This window comes from Schistocerca piceifrons, chromosome 11 (genome assembly GCF_021461385.2).
Source record: "Schistocerca piceifrons isolate TAMUIC-IGC-003096 chromosome 11, iqSchPice1.1, whole genome shotgun sequence".
Taxonomy (NCBI): domain Eukaryota; kingdom Metazoa; phylum Arthropoda; class Insecta; order Orthoptera; family Acrididae; genus Schistocerca; species Schistocerca piceifrons.
The window spans coordinates 154,180,132-154,200,770 of record NC_060148.1 but is presented as its reverse complement, the minus strand read 5'-3'; the positions used below and the strand labels follow the sequence as shown (position 1 = coordinate 154,200,770).

Genomic DNA, 20,639 nt, shown 5'->3' with positions numbered 1-20,639 from the left:
GGACTGTAGATGTGGTACTAAGCAGTACAGAGAAGGCGTTACTAATGTAAATGATGGAAGTGGCTAAACAATTCACAACTGATGCCAGGACACACCTGTACTGTTGATGTCCGTTATATGCAATATAGATTATGATATTATTAGACTTGAAAAATCTGTCTACATCTGTGCATAAAAAGAGATGTTAGATTGATGCCATACAACAGACAGCTCGAAAATCTAAACTTTTGCAGAAATAATGTTCTTAAATAAAGTGTAAATATAACGTCTGTTCTCCTTATGCGCAAGCACACTGCAAGTGAACAAGGTGACTCGCAGACTGGTGCAGCTGCGTGGACAACAGCTGGTGGTCAATCTGCCACCTCGTAGCTCCTGGGGTGATACAATATGTCACTGCAGTGGCTGTGTTATTCTGAATTACGATGCAAAGCTCATTTGGACATGCATGCACGATGAGAATGAAAATTTATGCCGGTGTGGGATGGATGTGTGAGTACAGGATGTAGAAGCATGGCTGACAACATATGGAAATTTGTGTCTGACCAGCACAAATTTCCATTGTCGTTATTCCATTATACAGCTGATGGTTGCTCGTATTCACAATTGCCAATACATTTCATGTATTTCATAAGGCTGTAGTTGCCACAGTGCCTGCACCTGTCGACATGCATGCATCTCCAAAAGAGCTTTGCATAATAATTCAGAACAACACAGGTACTTTGATATCGTATTTATCTGCCGACACTGGGCAAGCGACTTTTAGGTTTAGATGTCTACCTTGTACAGGAATATACATAATGGAAGTATGAATGCAGCATATAGATGCATGGTTGATAGCATGTGGAAGTTTGGGTCTGTGTGTGAGTTGTGCATGGATAACCAAATCGTAAGGCAGCTGCTCATGATAAGTGGGAAATTCGGCTTCCAGTCCCGGTCTAGCATATATTTTCATTGTCGTCATTGCATTCTACATCTGACGGTTGTCCATACTAGCAACTGCGAATACATTTACCGTATCCCAGGGAGATGCTGCATTACTTTACAAACGCTACCTATTCCTGGATGTTTCCCACATTCCACATACATCAATACATGACGTAAAAGCTCCTCAAATAGGAATGTAGCCTTAGCCTCAGTGGTGATTCGAAAAACTTAATTTTCAGAAGCAAAAACATATGTAATATTCGACATCTGTGTGCCATATGGGGAAAGCCCGTGGTCCAAGGGGAGACTGACGGTTGGCAGCAGATGCTTGGGGTGTGAGGTCAGAGAGATAGTCGCACATTGAGGGTGGGTAGTGGGAGATGCCAGAGCTGGCAGCTGCCCAAGGTTGAGGCTCATATTCATAAGGTATGACAGGCAAATTGGTCGTAATGCCTAGCAGCAGGGAAATGTTTACAATAGGAACACCATTCCTTCCTACTTCCTGGGGTACAGTGCGACTGCATATAAATGTTGTAACATTGCACATTCCTAAATGTTTAAGTAAATAGACAATGCAACATGCAATGTGTTTGTTAAGTCCTGATAATTAAATACTGCTGCACGCTTATCTGATTGAGGTGAGCTCAAAACATATCTAAATATTTAAATAAATAGACTATACAGTATGCAACTGTTTGACACATGATATCTTACTTTGATTATTTTGATTTCCCACTGTAAATTCCTGTTCTCTGATGATTTACTACAGTGTTTCCCGAAAAGAACGTCGTCTTTGCTCCAGGGATTCCCATTTGCGGTCATGGAGCATTTCTGAAGCATTCGCATGTTAATGGAACCTACCTGTAATAACTCTAAATGCCTGTAAATAGCTTCGTTGTCTCCCTTTAATCCCACCTGGTGGGAAAGCAAACAGTCGAGTAGTTCTGAAGAATAGGTGACACAAGTTTTCTGTTCATAGTCACCTTGGCAGATGAGCCAAACTTCCCTAGAATTCCTCCAGCTAATCAAACTTCGACCACTCCCCTCTCCCTAAAACCCATCTGATGTACTCGTCCCTTTTTGTATCGCTTTGCAAATATTAGATGTAGACATGAAATCACTGTATCCAGGAGCACTCAACTAATCCTGTATCTGAACTTTACAGAATTGTTCTTCCAAAAGATCTGCGCTGGCGTACATTTGTCAGCACGTGAAGCAATCTCCCATTCATCATCCCAAACAGAAATTCTAAATCGTCCTGCGCCCTTCTGCAGACACTCAACAATGAGACTTTTCTGTGAGCTTCAGCCCTACCAGCGTACAGCCACAGATTGCTGCGCACTCTGTCCACTGGATCGTTTATACAGGGTCTTTCAAAAGCAACTGTACACATGGTTATAAGGTACGCATGAAAATGAGAGTAAAATGTTAAACAGTTTTGTCTGGAACTGCTTTATTTCCGAGGTATGGTGCATTATGCAGTCTGTGTTAGGCATCACATCATGGGCCAATACAGACTTTGGGCCTCTCGTGTTCACCTGCGTGTCAACTGACATTGCTGCATACACCCTTCTACAACACTCGGATGATTTCAAGCACGGAATGCGTTGTTTACTTGACTCTGGTGTGGTTCGTTGTAGTCCATGGCGCTGTTGCAGTGAAGCAGCACCAGATATACTATGTGCGTTCATACAGTCGGCAGTTCATAGACGGCAGTCCTTGTGTGCAGTACAAAGGGGTACACAAATTGTGAATGTGCAGACGTGCAGTTTCTTTATGGAGCAGCAGAAGACAACACACGAGCAGCAGGGCGACGGTATGTGGAATGTTTCCAAACGGAAGAGTACCAAACCATCAGACTCTCACAGCTGTGGACAGGTGTTTAAAGGAATATGGCATTCGTGGTGCACTGCAGACAGGCTGGCCTCAACACAGTGGAGTGGGTGTTGTGGAGATCCTGGAAATGGTAGATGAAGATTCCACTGTAAGTACTCGCCATATAAGTACTATTGTAGGGCTTCCTCGATCAACTGTATGGCACCTGTTTCAGAGATAGCAATTCCACCCATATCACCTACAGTAGGTACAGGAGATGACACCAGTAGACAACCCCAGATGTCAGGACTTCTATCACTGGTTGCTTTATGGGCATACTGCTGATCCACTCTTTGATCATAGGGTACTTTTTATGGATGAGAGCCTCTTTGCCTGAGTGGGTATCGTGGACCCTCACAAAAAGCACATGCCGTTGTATGACAATCCTTGTGTGACTACAGTGTGAGAATATCAACATTTTCAGTGAAATTTGGTGTGCTATAGTCGTTACTCGTACTGCACGTTACTCTACAGCGCGTGACTGGCAGTGCGTGTCAATAGATTTTGGACCATGAATTGGGTGGTCTACTTCATCGCTGCCTAATCGCTACCCAAAGCAACTTACAGTTTATGCACGATGCTGCTGCTGCACATTTCAGAGAGAACCTCAGTGTTGGTTGTGCCAACAGATGTATAGGTCGTCCAGGATTGGTTACTTGGTCCGCCAGATCTCCGCATCTTAGCCCTCTGCACTTCTATCTTTCAGGCCATCTTAAGGAGCTCCTCTATGGTGTTAAGACTGGGAGTGTAGCACAACTACAGCAGCAAACTGAAAACGGCTGTGCCGCCACGCAGAATGAGATGAAAGTAGCCTGCAGAATTCCGAGAGCGGTGAGACGGCGAGCACGTCACTGTCACATGGACATCATTTTGCACATGTCTGGTGTAAATATGCTCTACTTAGATGTGCTGAATTTCGGACACCTTCTTGTCGTTGTTTTCTGAGAAGAATTTATTTTGTGTTGCTTGTCGTGCACTTGTGATCCCTACTCTGCTGCCTAACTCGGAAGTAAAACAATTTCAGACGAAACCTTATTTAATATTTTACTCTTATTTTTGATGCCTACATTCCACCTACGAAGTGTATGCAGTCACGTTTGAACCACACCGTGTGTACAGAGAGAAAAAGAGAGCTCCTACCAAACCTCCCTGGGACACTCATGACCATACCTTGGCCTTTGAACATTCCCTGCTCCATGTGTGTATAAAACATCATTGCACAGTATTCTCTTCATGAACAATGGAGATATTTCGAGATATCTTCTCTGATTTTGCTTCTGTGTTAACATCAGCTACAACGTCTCTGACGGACTCATTTCCCCATCTGAAGCTCGCAAAATTCGTAAACTTCGCTACATGCCTCCAAATTTGCTAGATTCGAGACATGTTCAGAAAAAGACGATCACGTCAAACGACGAACAACAAACGAATATTTTGAGCGAAAGCGAGCAGCGATACAACAGCCAAATGATGACGTTTGATACGTGCATAACCAATTGAGATAATATTTCTGACATAGAGTGCTTGTTAATTATCAATAAGTATGCAAACGGTCACTTCATGTATCCCACCTTTCCCACAGCATTGGTAAGAAGCAAGAATTTGACGCAATAGTCTACGATCTCAGGACTGTCACTTCGAAAACCGTTGAAAAGTTTGCATTAAATTTCCTTTGTCTCCTAGCCACGTTAGGTGGTTACACATGTTGGAGCTTGACTCTGCTCGCAGCCGTAAAGGATTTAATTAAGACACACTGCCGCGAGAGCACGCATTCACACATTTGTGCTGTATGTTTGTACAGTAACTACCTGGAAATATCTACAGCTGTCTTATTTGATGTTATGGGGTGAGAAATGTTTGTTAATTACATAAGGGGCGATAGACTGTTTCTATTTGATGGCGTCAGTACAGCGTTTGCGCAAAGTAGCGCGACTCCAGTGCTGGTATATAAACACTGACATGTAGTCAAGCGATTGGTGTGGCATTCGTGTCTTTGTGATGTGAGTATGGCAAATGAACAGTGGCAACATTATTACCAAGTGTGTCATAACAGGATCAATGTGCTGTTATTCTTTTCTTGGCTGACTGACACCAGTAGACATCCATCGGAGAATGATGGTGCAGCACGTCTGTCAAAGACCACTGCTGTGGAATGGTGCGCCAAGTTCCGCGCTGAGCATGACTCGGCATGAGCCGCTGGTTGGTCTGGGATACCAGCCGCATTCGTTGTGTATGAGTCACATGGGAGACACTCGAGCACCCATCCTACAGTCCTCATGTGACTATCTCTCCTTTGGTCGGTCCATTAAAAAAGGCCTTGAATGGTCGGCAGTTCCTGTAGGATGAGGATGTGCAGCAGGCAGTTGCAGACTTCTTCATGCAGCAGAATGCGGTGATTCTCCAAAGGGAAATATTCAGCATTGATTACCTCAATGCTCAGATCGATTTTGCCTGATTGGCATACCGATCCTGGACCATATGGACTTTGAACAGAAACATTTTGATTACCCCTTATACTGCTAGATACTAAAATTGCTTTAATGCTGTGCTGGCTGCACACAACAGATTATATAGTCTTCCACGTGCAATACTTTAAATGTTATGTAATAATGATGCCTATAAGTGTAAGTTAACATTGGCTGCTGCGAACAATATTACACAAGGAATTTCAACTACTTTCTGTGTGTTTCAGGGTAAAAACATGAATGACCAGCTGCTCAATGGATGGATTAAGGACATGAAACATGTGAGAGACATGCTGCACACGAAATTAAGGGGTTGGGAACGCGATGTTCAGTATATCAGGGAGCAGGTAGCGAACTATGCGCTGGAAGAAGACAAGAAGGTTCCTGGAAGCTACATACTTAGGTACTGTAAACGCTGTGTACATTCGAACTTTTTTCCAACTCTTTATAGTTGAGGAATGTTTATTTTACTTTTCTCCATGGGTTACATACTTTACTGTTATAAGAACTACTGAGATCATTTAATTCACAATAGAGTAAATATGTGGCTTGTGGATCATGGTGAAGGAGACGGTTACAGCATCAACTCATTTACAAAGCCCTGGGATCCCGTGTACCCTTCAGTACCTTCATTTTTCTTTTGTCTTAAATGGGCCGCATATTGCGCTGCAGATGAGCGGAGCAGACCGTTACAACGACAAGCGTTACCACCGGTATGGCAGCGAAGCATCTCAACAAATGAGTGAGTAAAGTGTGAGCGTTTACTTACACTGAAACGACTGAGATACTGGTGTAGGCATGTGTATTCAACCACAGAGATATGTAAACAGGGAGAATGCGGCGCTGCAATGCACAACGCCTATTTAAGACAGCAAGTGCCGGTCCCAGCTGTCAGATCGCTTATTGTTGCTACAATGGCAGGTTATCAAGACTTAAATGAGTTTGAACGTGATGTTACAGTCGGCGCACGACCGATGGGACACAGACACTTGGAGGTAGCGATTAAGTGTGGATTTTCCCGTACAGCAATTTCACAAGTGTGAAGATAGGGAATCCGGTAAAAATTCAAATATCTGACATCGCTGCGACCAGAAAAAGATCCTGCAAGAGCGGAACCAACGACAGCTGAAGAGAATCGTTCAGCGTGACAGAAGTGCAAATGTTGCACAAAATGCTGTAGATTTGAATGGTGGGTCATCAATGCGAACCATTCAACTAAACATCGTCGATGAGGGCTTGTGGATCTGAAGGCCCACTCGTGTGCCCTAGATGACTGCCAGATGCGAAGCTTTAGGCCTAGCCTGGGCCCGTCAACACTGACATTGGACTGTTGATGACTGGAAAAATGTTTCCTGGTCGGATGCGTCTTGTTTCAAATTGTATCGAGCAGGTGGACGTGTACAGGGACGAAGACAATCTCGTGAATCCATGGACCCTGCATGTCAGCAGGGTACTGTTCAATCTGGTTGAGGCTGTGTAAAGGTGTGGTGTGTGTGCAGTTGGAGTGATATGGGACCCCGTATACATCTAGATACGACTCTGATGTACGTAAGCATTGTGTATGATCACGTGCATCCATTCATGTCCATTGTGCATTGCGACGGAGTTGGGCAATTCCAGCAGGACAATGCGACACCCCACACATCCAGAATTCCTACAGTGTGGCTCCAGGAACACTCTTCTAAGTTTGAAGACTTCCGCTGGCCTCCTAACTCTCCAGACATGATCATTACACAGCATATCTGGGATCCCTTACAACGTGCTGTTCAGAAGAGATCTTCACCTCTTCGTATGGATTTATGGGCAGCTCTGGACGATTCATGGCGTCAGATCCCTCCTGAACTACTTCAGACTTCAGTCGAGTTCATGCCACGTCGTGTTGCGGCACTTCGTGCTCACGGCGGCCCCACATGATATTAAGCAGGTGTACCAGTTCCTGTGGCTGTTCAGTGTATACATGGTGGCCAGAAGCAGTATGAAAAGCTTGTAAGTACATTGCGGGGTGGTTTGTGCTGAGAAATAATTTTTAAAAAAAGATTTCTATGCCTTGCGCTGTTTACAATTTAATTACCATTGACGTTAGTGAACCAGGTCGCCCTCCTGTAGATTGCGTCGCCATACGTGTTCTGCTTTTGGTTTCCTTAAACACAACAAGAGAGGAGTACAAAAATTGTACGTGGGAACCAGAGTCAAAGGCTGAGCAGTATTGTGCTCTGTCATCAACGCTATGAGAGTAACTGACAGTAATTGTATCACGCGGGCCACTTCAATTTGTGCACACAACGGGTAGCTTCAGTGCTAGTTAACTCTGAAGTAGCACCACTTATCGAATTCCCTTCTTAAAAATTATTTCTCAGCGCAACCTGCCATGCAACGCCCTTACATGCTTTTCAGGCTGTTCGTGACCACCCAGTGTAGCAACGCGGAAAATGGATGACGTGAGGAAACGGATTTGGAGCAGCTTCGGCTGCGGGGGATGCGGGAAGCCAGGCACGCGGGGGAGGAGACCTGTGGCTTGTCAGAAGCCAAGGTCAACAGGCGGCACCAGCGCCGTGGCAAATATTTGTGTGATCACTGAGATCACACAGAACGCTGGGTTGAGGAGCCAGAGTGGGGTGTGAGGAGGAGAGAGAGGGTTGGCTACAAAAGGAAGGCATAAATCGCTCGTCGGCTTCCGACCAGATCGACGCGTGAACGCAGCGTCCACACGTCCTCTTGCACCTTGCTGCTCGGGCCCGTGACCTCGGCTGCTGATAGGACTCTGCCATCCACACTCCCCACTGCAAAGGTCAATCACGTTCTATACGGTCCATCCGTGTTTCAAAGTCGTGTCGGTTCCGCATTAAGTGATGTTGCTGTTCGGCCTGGTCACTCGCGACTTATTGCCACTACTGTTCGAACTCACTCAGGTTACGTTCATTGGCTACAAATTGGGAAAGTTTTCCACGTCGTAGTTTCGTTGGTTACCTAACATTTATGGTTACACAATCTGAAGTAACGACTAGAACTGATAAGCCAGAGAATTTTGTTGTTGATAAACCTGTGTGTGTGTACATACTCACCACATGTGTAAATTATCGAATGATGACACTGTATCTGTTTTTATGGAGGGTCGTCGAATTTCTATAAAGTTTAAATTTATTGCCGATACGACTATATAAATTTGTTAGTTAGTTAGTTACATGTTACATAGATTACTTGAACAATTTTTTAAACGACATGATGTGGAATGAGTCAGTCTTCAGGATAAGTATACGTGACTACTGTTAACACTGATTCCTACTCATGCAACTAGACATAAAACTAGTGTCATCTTTTATTTTTCATTTTTCACTGGCTATCAGTTTTTACAGAGAAATTCGTCGGTGGATTAAGAGTTGTCCAAGAGAAATGATTTCGATTTAGATTTAAAACTTGCTTTGCTACCTGTCACTCGGTTTATGTTATTGGAGAAATGATCAAAAATTGTTATTGCAGCATATGGAACTCCTCTGTGGACCTCTGACATTCTAAACGCCATTAACTGTGCGCTAAAATTCTACTTCAAAAGTATACGTGATAAATATTTCCAAGTACTATACTTTGTCTATAGATCAGAGATTAATTATTCACAACTTGAACTTTCAACAGGAAAATTTGTTCATGCTCTTAGCATCTCTGTTGTTCAGTTTACAATTACAAATTTTATACTATTTCAATCATATTTTGTCTTCTCTTCTGATTGCAGCATTCAGAATTTATGTATCTTTAATGGACTTGAAACTATGGGCAAAATTATGTAAATTTAACGCTGAAGAGTATAAATAGGTAGTAACATATAATGACATCACAATCTAGATCGGGTATGTAGTTACTAGTATTCCTTGCCAACACGCTCTGCAGTGCTGCTAGTGTATCTGTCCTTGTGTATAAGTAATGGTGAAATTAATTAAGTAATGGTGAAATTAATTAATTTCTAATTAAACTGACTCTCTTATCTTATTCATGAGAGTTGTGCATCATATGATTATCTCAGTCGATGAAGTTCATGAAAACCTGCCAGGGTAGCCGAAAGCGTTAAAGCGCTGCTCCCTGGAATCGTGTCGGCGCGCCAGCCACAGATCGAATCCGCCAAGAGGATTAACGATGGGGACAAGTGTGTCGGCCAGCATGGATGTGGTCTTTAGGAGCTTCTCCACATCCCGCTAGGTGAATACTGGGCTGGTCCCCACGTTCTGCCTCAGTTACATGGCTCTCGGACATGTGAACACATTCGCACTATTCCCTGGATTACACTAGATGCAGACAGCTGGGGTACACTAATTTCTTTCTGGCGGGTATGGGGTGGCGACAGGAAAGGCATCCGGCCACCCCCACCCCCCGCTCCCTCCCAAACATTAACATGCCACATCCAATTAACCAGTAGGCCCCGCAAGTCGGGATACATGCTTAGGAAAGAGAGAGAGATGGAGTGCCCTCATCACTCACGGTCCTGGTATCAGTTGTTGTCGAAGCTGTTTGTTGCCATGATTACATTACACCCAGATCAGAATAACAAACTGACTGACGTCTAGCTGGCTGTTTAAAGAGCTGCTACCATAGCGACAGCCAATCAGAGAACGCTGTTGGCGGCGACTCCCTGTTCCGTTCACCGTTGTCAAACTACCCTTCTACTGCAGATAGCGGCTACTGTGACCAGCTGCTGACGATGGTCACGGCCGATAACGTAAACAGTTGTCGTCCGTTTCGTTGTGTGCTTTGTTTCTCTGTGAGGTGAGTTTATTTTGTCCTACAGAATGTCTGAATCTTGTAGCGAAAGTGTGCATAAGATAGTGGCTGCTAAATCGAAAATTCAGCAATCTTGCCATATTTTGCGTGGTCAGACACTTGAGTTTGTTGCTCGATGCGGGAATATTTCGAGAAGGAGAGGGACCATGGTGCAACCCTATTGCCTCTAACGAAGGTAGTCGAAAGCACTGCATAAAAATATGTTCGTCTAAATCTGTAAGGAGAAATACTGTGCAGTATTGGAAGAGCCAGGTTCGTCCAAACTGCAGACACTCGGCAAAAAGAGAAGGACAGCACCAAAAATCCTGTGCGTCACTCTTCGCGAGGCAGAGTTATTCTGTTTCAGCAAGAAGTTTTTCTTAACGGTTGTCAGAGCTCTCGGATTTGGGCACAAAAAAACTAATGGTACCGATAATTATAACTGAAGAGAGCTGACATCGCAGCGTGGCATTGTCAATTCTTAAGAAATAGCGTTAAAGTGCCGTTTGAAGACAATGTTTGGTTCGTCGGAACCTGTATAAACGCCGGTCATTCCGTCACAAAAAATGATGATAGCACATGTGGAAGTTCTGCTCTTCTCATGGGAAAGGGCGCAAGAATTATGGTCTTGCATGCCTGGAACTGCACCTGGTTTCGTCCCCCACTGTCTCCTCGCTTACAAATCGAGGAAATCAAGCGACAACCATGAGGAAATTGACCACGATAGTTTTCAGGAGGGGCAGCTATTGGGCAAACTTAAATCGGCGCTCTGGCATTTTTTTATGGATAATGCCCCATAACATTCAATTATTAAAGGCTCCAACGATGGCAACGAAAACATCCGACGCCTTTGAATGGTTGAAACGCCACAATGCGAAAATTCGGGACACTTCATGTGACGTGGAACTCATGAAAATAGTGAAAAAAATGAGCCACTATTTCAACAGTATGTAGGTAGCTAAACACCGTGGGCATAGTGTTCTTAGGTCACACTATAGCACTGCCGCATCAGCGCAATCGAAATGGTTTGGACACAGATTAAACATTACGTGGCAACAAATAACAAAAGCCGCACTGTGGCAGAAATTCCAAATCTGTTGGAGTCACCTTGGCACATCCTGGGCTGTTGTTCTCATTGGCAGTTTCCACATGTCTACATCCTCAGTGGCCTTCAGTATGTCTTACCTCATACTCAGCCGACTCTGCTCGTGCACTGTCTTAACATTAATGAAGTTCCATTCCTTTTACAGCAGCCACGACACCTCCCTCGCCCCTAAAATAAGTCATCAGCATTTATGCACTGTGTCGTTAATTCCTTCAAATTCACAAATACATTCATTTTTACATTATGTTTCTTAGAACATATTTACATAGTATACACATTTCTTTCAGCAATCTGTTCTTTAAGGACCTTATCTTCTCCTTTGTGAGGATGTGTCTCATTGATGACAATATCATCTGTTATTCTCAGTCAAGAAAATTCTTGTGTATTAACTGCAGTATCCATAGTACATACTGACTGCCAGTTAATCACCACCAAAACAGACTGTAAAAAAACTTCTATATGTATCCACAACATGGGCAATGAGAGAAACAGCAGCCTATAAGTGTTACTGTAATTAACGTAACCCTATGTAGGTAACTATGGAATAGTGTTGAAATTGTAGCTCATGATCCATTTTGCTGTCAGCTGCTCCACATACTCAAGTCTTTTCCCTGCCAACATCAGCTCATGTAACGTAGTCACTACATAACTAAATTGTAATTGTAATGGTATGTCAGTTAAGTTTAACATATTCTCCATTTGTTCACAACAGTCGAGTTCCATTGTAATACTCGGGACCATGTCCTTGCTTGTGAAATTGGTCTGTATTATTCTTCACTGGATGTGCACAAGTGATCCCTAAAGTTTGGACTGGAAACATATTGCCTAGTAGGACGAGCCTCGTTTCAAATTGTATCGAGTGCATGGACGTGTACAGGTATTACAGTAGGGTACTATTCAAGCTGGTGGAGGCTCTGTAATGGTGTGCAGTTGGAGTGACATGGACCCCTGATACATCCAGATACGACTCTGACAGGTGAAACATACATAAGCATCCTGTCTGATCACCTGCATCCATTCATGTCTATTGTGCATGCCGACGGACTTGGCCAATACCAGCAGGACAATGCAACACCTCCAAAATTACTGATCTCTGCCATTGCATTTCTGGGTGTCAATACCAGGGAGCCTTGTTGGAAGTGCTCTGTGTGGCTTGCCATCTGTGTCCAAGGCTCAAGTGTAGCAGCATTGGCTGGTGCATGCTCTCAGTCTTGAGTCGATCTACATACAAGGAAGGGGCACATGATCTGTTGAAGTGCTCAGGTAGTAACGACCTTGTGTACTGGTGTTGTGATACCAGGACCGTGAGTGATGAGGGCACCTGTGAGTTGCGACCCCTGACTGCAGGCTGTTTCTTCATCTACCACTTCTTCATGTCATGCACCGCAATTCTGCCCAACGTCACTGCAGAGCTGTCGTGTGATGAGGAGGTCGTCACATGCCCTCTTATCCACATTTCACTTCTTCTATTGACCGAGAACAGCGACGCCCAGCGTTGACATCATATGATTTTGTTATGGGTGGGCGAAGAAATCTTTTGAGACACACCACAGCTCAGGATCGACATGCAAAGTCTCAGGGGGTGCCAAAAAGGCGTCATCTAAATCACAGCTTTCCTTGGGGAGTTGATTCCCAAGCTTCTCGCTGTCGAAAACAGCAGTTTGCAGTGAAACTAACAACATGACGATGTTCTTGAAAAGCTTTGACTCTGCTCACACCCAGTATATGATTTAATCCTTATCTAAGAACATCATTGACCAGAAATCCCAATGAACATCAAATTTTGCTCTGGTGTTTTGGGTGAAATCCCTGCTAGAGGTCAGGTGGAACTGCAGGGGTGCTGGGGGGGGGGTTGCCTAGCTGTAGGTGCCTAGGACTCCTTCACAGATAGTCTCTGTACAGATAGATTAAAGTGCTCTACGAAGGAGGGTGAATGGCAGCGAGGATGTTGTTGAATGGAGTGAATGTAGAAGTAGGTTTTGCCATTTTATTCACACATGTGTCAATGAACCATTCCTGTGTGATCACACCATGGGAGGAGACGAATCAGGAGGGCTGAAAAAGGTTAATCATCCTTTGCTGCTTGAGGTCACATTCTTTGATTGGTTCTGAACGGTCCATGGTGGTTTGACTGTGCACAGCAGACCAAAAATTGTGGATGCACTGCAATCGAGAAAGGTGCGATGACGTTCAGTGAGGTTGTTAGCGCACAATGTTCCTACAGAAGCGTCGGATCTTCCGGCAGGTATCACCAGTCTCAGTGGCATTCAAGAAAGTCGCCTTGTGGCACATATCAGTGCAAACTTTGGTTTTCGACCGCGAAATTTGTTAGCATCAACACGCTACGGAAAAAGTCGTTTTCAATGACGCCCATGCTACCGCCTGACTATTTATGTGTCGATTCTGAGTGGCGTTGGAGTAGTAAGTGGGTACACTAGGTGCACTCGTAGATAACTTAATGAGGTTTTTCATTTTCTTATAAACTTAGGTAGAGCACACTAGCCGCTTCCTTACAAACATTTTTTTATAAACAGATCACTTGAGCCTGCAAACCAACACACCCACAAAAAAGACGCTTCAAAAATTTTCAACCAAAATTTTATGCTGCGAATCATACGTCAGATTCTGCAGCCCCCAAAATGAAAAAGTCACAAAACAAACTCCAGATCATGAAATTCGTTATCATTATTTTTAGTATTTTTCATTCCTTTATATTTTAGTTTAATGTCACTGTCCTTAAGGAAATTGGAAGTCCCAGTTATCTATTATTTAATTATACCTTTCTGCAAAATAAATTTAAATTTATCGTTGAGCCCGAGAGAAATTTTATCTCCATATCTAGTTTTTACACATTCACAATCAGTAATGTAATACCACTCATTTACTTCAAGTTCACTAATCTTCCCAAACAAATTAGAATGGCTTGCATTATTTGGCTTCTTTCGTAGTGTGTCCATTTATATAGAACAAAATTTTAATAAACTTATGGGAGTGACAAGTCGATAGTCGACAGGACACGGAAACATTCTCTTTGTGAGTGAGGTTCAAAAAAATGATTCAAATGGCTCTGAGCACTATGGGATTTAACATCTATGGTCATCAGTCCCCTAGAACTTAGAACTACTTAAACCTAACTAACCTAAGGACATCACACAACACCCAGTCATCACAGAGTGAGGTTCTTTGGAGGAAACAACCAGTGTTCGTTTCCCGCCTTAACGTATGTATGTATGGTGTCTGTGCGGTACAATAACAGTGGTTATTCGCAGTATAAAATCCATCCAAGTGTTTTCCTTTATGTAGTGAAGTTACTCCTACATAAGTGGCGACCCCGTAACTAAGCGGTGTGACAGTAGACAAGTTTCTTTAGATATTTTCCGCGACGTCTCGTATCGACATGTTGTCTGCACAGAAGCTCTTCCGCGACATCGACGGCGTCATCCAGAATATCAAGAAGGAGCCCGACATGATGCAGCAAACCTGTCAGTACAACCAGCCCGCAGGACACTCCGAGATCAGACCAAATGTGCTCGCGTTTTCATCACCCGCGTCGGTGCCGCTCCCACGAGTATCCCACTATCCGTTCGCCCGTTATCGTGGTCCACCCGCGTCGCGGTTACTAATTCGGCCCCCACCTTTCGTTCCCGAACGTCCGGAAAATTGGTTCGCTATTATGGAGAACATTATCGTGCAGCAACAAATAGTCGATGATTTTGAACAGTTCACGCTAGTGATATGCAGCCTGGACCAACGTGCGTCGTCAGTGGTATCGGATATAATTATGCAACTCCCACCACAAGAAGCCTACGCCACCCTCAAGACGGCGTTAATTTCGCGTTGCACAAAACCTGTGGACCAGCGGATAACACAGCTCCTGTACCACGAGAAACGCGGTGACAGGTCACCTTCAGACTTTTACCGGCATTTACGTGCTATGTTGGACACTTCCGTGTTGTCAGACACATTACTTGTGCACATCTGGCGACAGCAGTTACCTCCGCAGGTGTGCTTAACCTCAATTGCTTACGAGGGCCGGCCATTAAGCGAATTGCTGCAAGTGGCTGATAGAGCGCCACAGTGGCCGCCACCGCAACCACCTCGGCCAACGACACCAACCGAGCACGGCCGGAGCCGATCGACGTGGCGCTTCCAGCTTGTGCTGCCACGACCGCACGACGAGCGCCGGACGCGACCGAAGATTGCCGATCTCTCCGGACTGCCATCGATCAGCTGACCGCCCAGATGCAGCGGCAAGAGCCACGCGACGTTTCGGCGGCTGACACACACATGCGTCGTCGCCACCTTTGCGCTCGCCGCGTCACGCAAACAACGGCACCGGTTATTGCTGGTTCCACCAGCGTTTCGGCTCGCAAGCGACGAAGCGTAAGGCGCCGTGCTCGCACCCAAACGCATCCCACGTCCTGCTTTACGCCCAGCTGACTGTGACAACAAGCAACTGCGCCTAAACTCACAGACGCATGGGAAGAGAACACCCCCGTTTCAGCATGAGCCTGCTTTATGCGGATCGACTTCTCCCACAGCTGTAAGGTACGCAGCTTCACAAAGACTTTTCGTTCCTGATCGCTCTACAGGATGGATGTTTTTGGTTGACACCGGCTCGGATTTCAGCACTCTGCCTGTAAATTTCTTCCCTTCAGACAAACGTGCTGAAGAGACCACTTTGAAAGCAGTCAACGATTCAGTTATCCACACATATGGACAGAAAACGCTGGCAGTGGACATTGGGCTACCATAAAAATGCAACTGGACCTTCGTTATGGCCAATATCGACCAACGTATACTAGGTGCTGATCTCGTAGCAAAACATGCATTGTCCGTGGATTTACGCAAGTCACAACTCGTCCATTCTGCCAATAGATGGGTTATCCTGGGAATACAAGGACGTCCGACCTCTCATGCATGCCCAAGGGTAGATAAGCTCAGTGCACCCACCTGGGAGGACACCATAGCAAAGAAGGAATCTGACTTGCAGCTGACTCAAATGACATTAAAACAGTTGACGGCACAGCAACAGGCTTCTGCTGTTTCAACTGTGAAGGCGACACCCAAACCACGACATGGAACAAGAAAGAACAGGGCGAAGCATGAGACGGTGCACCACATCCGTACAGGCCCACCAGTCTCCTCATGCATTCACAGGCTTGTACCTGATCGTTTGCGGGAAACCGAGACCATTTTCAACGAGATGCTACAAGAAGGAACTATACAGCCATCCAACAGTCCGTGGTCCTCTCCTCTGCACCTCACCCATAAAAAGAATGGGTCATTGCGCCTGTGTGGTGATTATTGAGCTCTGAATGCCTGAACTGTTTCAGACAAATGCCCTGTGCCACATATGCAGGATTTCACCCATTCACTGGCCGGGGCGACCATATTCAGTGTGTTAGATTGCTGTAACACTTATAATCAGATCCCAATGGCAGAGCAGGACATACCAAAGACCCATTCAGGCTGTTTGAATTTTTGGTGATGCCATTCAGGCTGAAAAGTGCTACCCAAACATGGCAACGGTTTCTAGACAGCGTGCTAAGAGGGATACCATATTGTTTCGCCTATTTAGACGATATTCTGGTGTTTTTGGGGAATGTTTCTGACCATCAGAAACACGTAAACCAAGTGCAAAGCAGGCTTAGTGCACATGTAATAACACTTAACAAGGACAAGTGCGTGTTTGGGGAACCCGTGGTGACCTTCCTGGGTTGTAAAGTGTCAGCCCAGGGCATTTTCCCACTGCCAGAGAAGCTGGAGTTGTTGCGTACCCTACTACAGCCTCAAAACTGCCACGATCTCTGATGATTCCTTGGAATGATAAATTTCTATCGTCGCCACCTCCCTGGAACAGCAGCAATCCAGACGCCACTGAACAATGCCTTGGTCGGACACAACAAAATTGGCAAGTGCCCAATCCCATGGAACCTGAGATGGACTCTGCTTTCAAGTCACTGCAAAACAGCCTTCACAACGCAGTGGGGCTTGCACATCCTGCAGCAGGAGCTCAGCTAGCCCTAGTAGTGGACGCAAGCCAAGTTGCAATCAGTGCAGCACTGTACCAGAGAGTGAAGGGTCATTGGCAGCCACTAAGTTTCTTCTCACTAAAACTCCAGATGAGTCAAACTCGTTGGAGTGCATACGACAGGGAGCTACTCGCAATGTATGAAAGTGTCAGGCACTTCTGCCCTTTCGTTGAGGGCAGGCAATTCACCATATACACCGACCATAGCCGGCCGAAGTGGCCGTGCGGTTCTAGGCACTGCAGTCTGGAACCGCGAGACTGCTACGGTCGCAGGTTCGAATCCCGCCTCAGTTATGGATGTGTGTGATGTCCTTAGGTTCGTTCTAGGGGACTAAGGAGCTCAGACGTTGATTCCCATAGTGCTCAGAGCCATTTGAACCATTTTACACCGACCATAAACATCTCGTGGCAGCTTCCTACAAAATCAGCGATTCATGTTCCCCCCACCAGGCCCACCATATCGAGTTTATATGCCAGTTTTCAACAGACATGCGTCACATCCATGGTGCCGACAACATTGTGGCAGACTATTTCTCGCGCACTAACGGGATAAGTCCAATGTTGGATTATTCTGAATTGGCAAGGGCACAGGCTTCAGATGCACAGCTGCAGTCCTTGTTGGTGGACCCATACACTGGCCTATGTTTACTTCTGGACGCCCCCTGCAGCCCAGTTAAGGTATGGTGCGATACTTCCACGGTTAGATCACGCCCATACATCACCCCCCAGTTCCAACGAAAGGTATTCGACAGTTTTCACAACCTGGCACACCCCGGAACCAATGCCTCAGTGAAGCTAGTGATGGACCATTTTGTGTGGCCTTCAATCAAGAAAGATACACGGGAGTGGGCCTGCAGCGGCTTTCAGTGCCAATGTAGCAAAGTGGGACGCCACGTTCATGCTCCAGTAGGACAATTCCCAACCCCAACAGCACGTTTTGGGCATGTACACATTGACTTGGTTGGACCCCTCCCCCTTTCAGAAGGTTACAGATACTTGTTTACGGCAGTGGATCGTTGCACACGGTGGGCAGAGGCTACACCAATCAGGGACATTTCTGCAGAGACTACTGCAAGGGCATTCTTGGAAACTTGGGTAGCTCGTTTTGGGTGCCCATTTTTCGTTACCACCGACAAAGGATGCCAATTCGAGTCGACACTGTTCCAAGAACTGATAGAACTCTGCGGCTTCCAACAAAACCGGACAGCTAGCTACCATCTGGCCAGCAACGGTTTTGTGGAAAGGTGACACTGGACTCTAAAGGCTGCCCTGATGTGCCATGACGACTCATGGACTCAAGCGTTGCCATTGGTTTTGCTGGGGTTACGGACTGCATTAAAAACGGACATCAGTTGTTCCTTGGCAGAGTTGGTGTATGAAGAACCACTACGTGTTCCAGCAGAATTCCTTGCACCAGTTGCTCTCCCAGATGAGACACAACTACCCCACCTCCTGCAACAAATGAGGAATCAGGCAGAGATGCTATGTGCAGCACCGGCGTCTCAGCATGGCACGCACCCAGTGTTCATACACAAGTCCTTTGATACTTATTCCCACATCATGCTGCGCACAGACCTGGTACGTCATTCGTTGCAGCCACCGTACACTGGACCATACCAAGTGCTAGGACGGGGCACAAACGCAATGGATATCCTCCTCCAGGGAAAGTCAACCAAGGTTTCCATTGAGCAGGTAAAACCCACTTGGACAATGGCAGCACCAACTGCAGTCTCACAGACAACTTCTGACACAACTCGCAACGAACCCACACCTTCCATAGATCCAGACAGCTGTGACCCTCTGAAGCTCCACACCAGGGGACCTAATGCAGCAGCGGAATCATCAAGCAACACCCACACTATCTGCACTCGGCCAGGCCGAGAGGTGAAGTTTAAATACCCCACCATACCGGGTGCTCCGCACTTCAGGGGGGGGGGGGCTGTGTGGGAGTGACAAGTCGATAGTTGACAGGACACAGAAACACTCTCCTGGTGAGTGAGGTTCTTTGGAGGAAACAACCGCTGTTCGTTTCCCGCGATAACGTATGTATGTATGGTGTTTGTGCGGTACAATAAAAGTGGTTATTCGCAGTATAAAATCCAGGCAAGTGTTTTCCTTTATGTAGTGAAGTTACTCCTACAAACTTTTAAATTTTTACCTTTATAAATATGACTAAAGTGTGGGATGAATTTAAATTTGACATCTTTGACAAGAGAAGTAATAAGTATCTTTTCTTTCACTTCACTTTCTATTAGCCTTATCATTGATTCGCCATTCAACTTTTGAATATTTCTGCAATTTATAGTGAATCCATTTACCTTCATCTCTGTCTTTTTATAATATTTCTCATAATCGTAACTTTTCGGGCTGGTTGAAGCCCAAGCTGTAATCCAGTTATTTCCCAATTCATCAGTCCATTCGCCTAACACACAACTGTTTCCACAGTATTTTTACCATCATCAATATATACTACAGACTCGGTATCAAAATATATAACAGATTCTCCTAGTTTATCTAACATATCATATAATCTGAGTCTCATATTTGATGTAATGAATGCGGTTATGAAGATATTCGTAGCTACATTGTTTTCCACATAATAATGCTTGAAGTTGTACCTCATCTGAACCATCTGTTCTGTGATAAAATTGATATGTAAGTTACCTAATCGATCATCCAGCAGTATCTCACAAACTGCTGTAAATTGGTTACATATTCTGTTTGACTCATATTTTGCCTTCCCAAATTTTCCTGGATTTTCCTTTATTCTGTTTGAATCTCAGTCAATATCTGTTTTCTCTTTTACTGTTTTGGTATACTTCTCATCAGACTCAAAACCATGCGGACTAGTTTCGAGTTTGATTTTGAGAAAGTCTTTTACATAATTTTTGAACAACTTGTTGTTTCTGAAATCCCATACTTCATAGACTTCTAAGATTGTATATCCTTTTTCCACGGCCAACTCTACTTCATCTGTCACCCAAATTCCAATAAAATTTCTTTCTTCACTGCTATGATTGCATTTATTTATTTATTCTTCTGCACATTTGACACACAGGAAATAACAGTTTTTCATTTTCATCTATCTTTATTTTCACAGGTAAAAAGGGTGATAAAATTCTCTAGAAGCCAATATTTTACATTTTATTAAACCATACCAATTTTGAGTATAATATCTTTGTCTACATAGTATTCTCAGATGTTTTCTAGGATAAAAGTCATGAATTTGCACAGTAGTATAAAGGCTACATACGTCAATATATTTTATTTTTGAGTTAACACCATCTGCTTTAGCTCTTAATTTTATTGCATTTGTTTGGCCACCATAAAAAGCATCTCTTGGATTCAGCGATTCAACAGTTTCAGGCAACTGCTTTAATTTCTTAAGCCAATTTCTTCAGCCAATCACATTCTCACATCTCTACCAGATTATATCCAGCGATTCGTATTTCTGCGCTTCTTCTCAAAGTCTTTTGATAAAGGTCATCCA

General features: G+C 44.7%; 1 protein-coding gene across 1 annotated transcript in view; it reads left to right on the top strand.

Moving 5' to 3' along the window:
• LOC124719842 overlaps positions 1–20,639 on the top strand; it is an 80,733-nt gene that overhangs the window by 24,067 nt on the left and 36,027 nt on the right. Inside the window, exon 2 of the mRNA XM_047245028.1 lies at positions 5,492–5,667. Coding sequence (XP_047100984.1) covers positions 5,622–5,667 — 46 coding nt within the window. The 5' untranslated portion in view covers positions 5,492–5,621. The remainder of the gene's footprint in view (positions 1–5,491; positions 5,668–20,639) is intronic.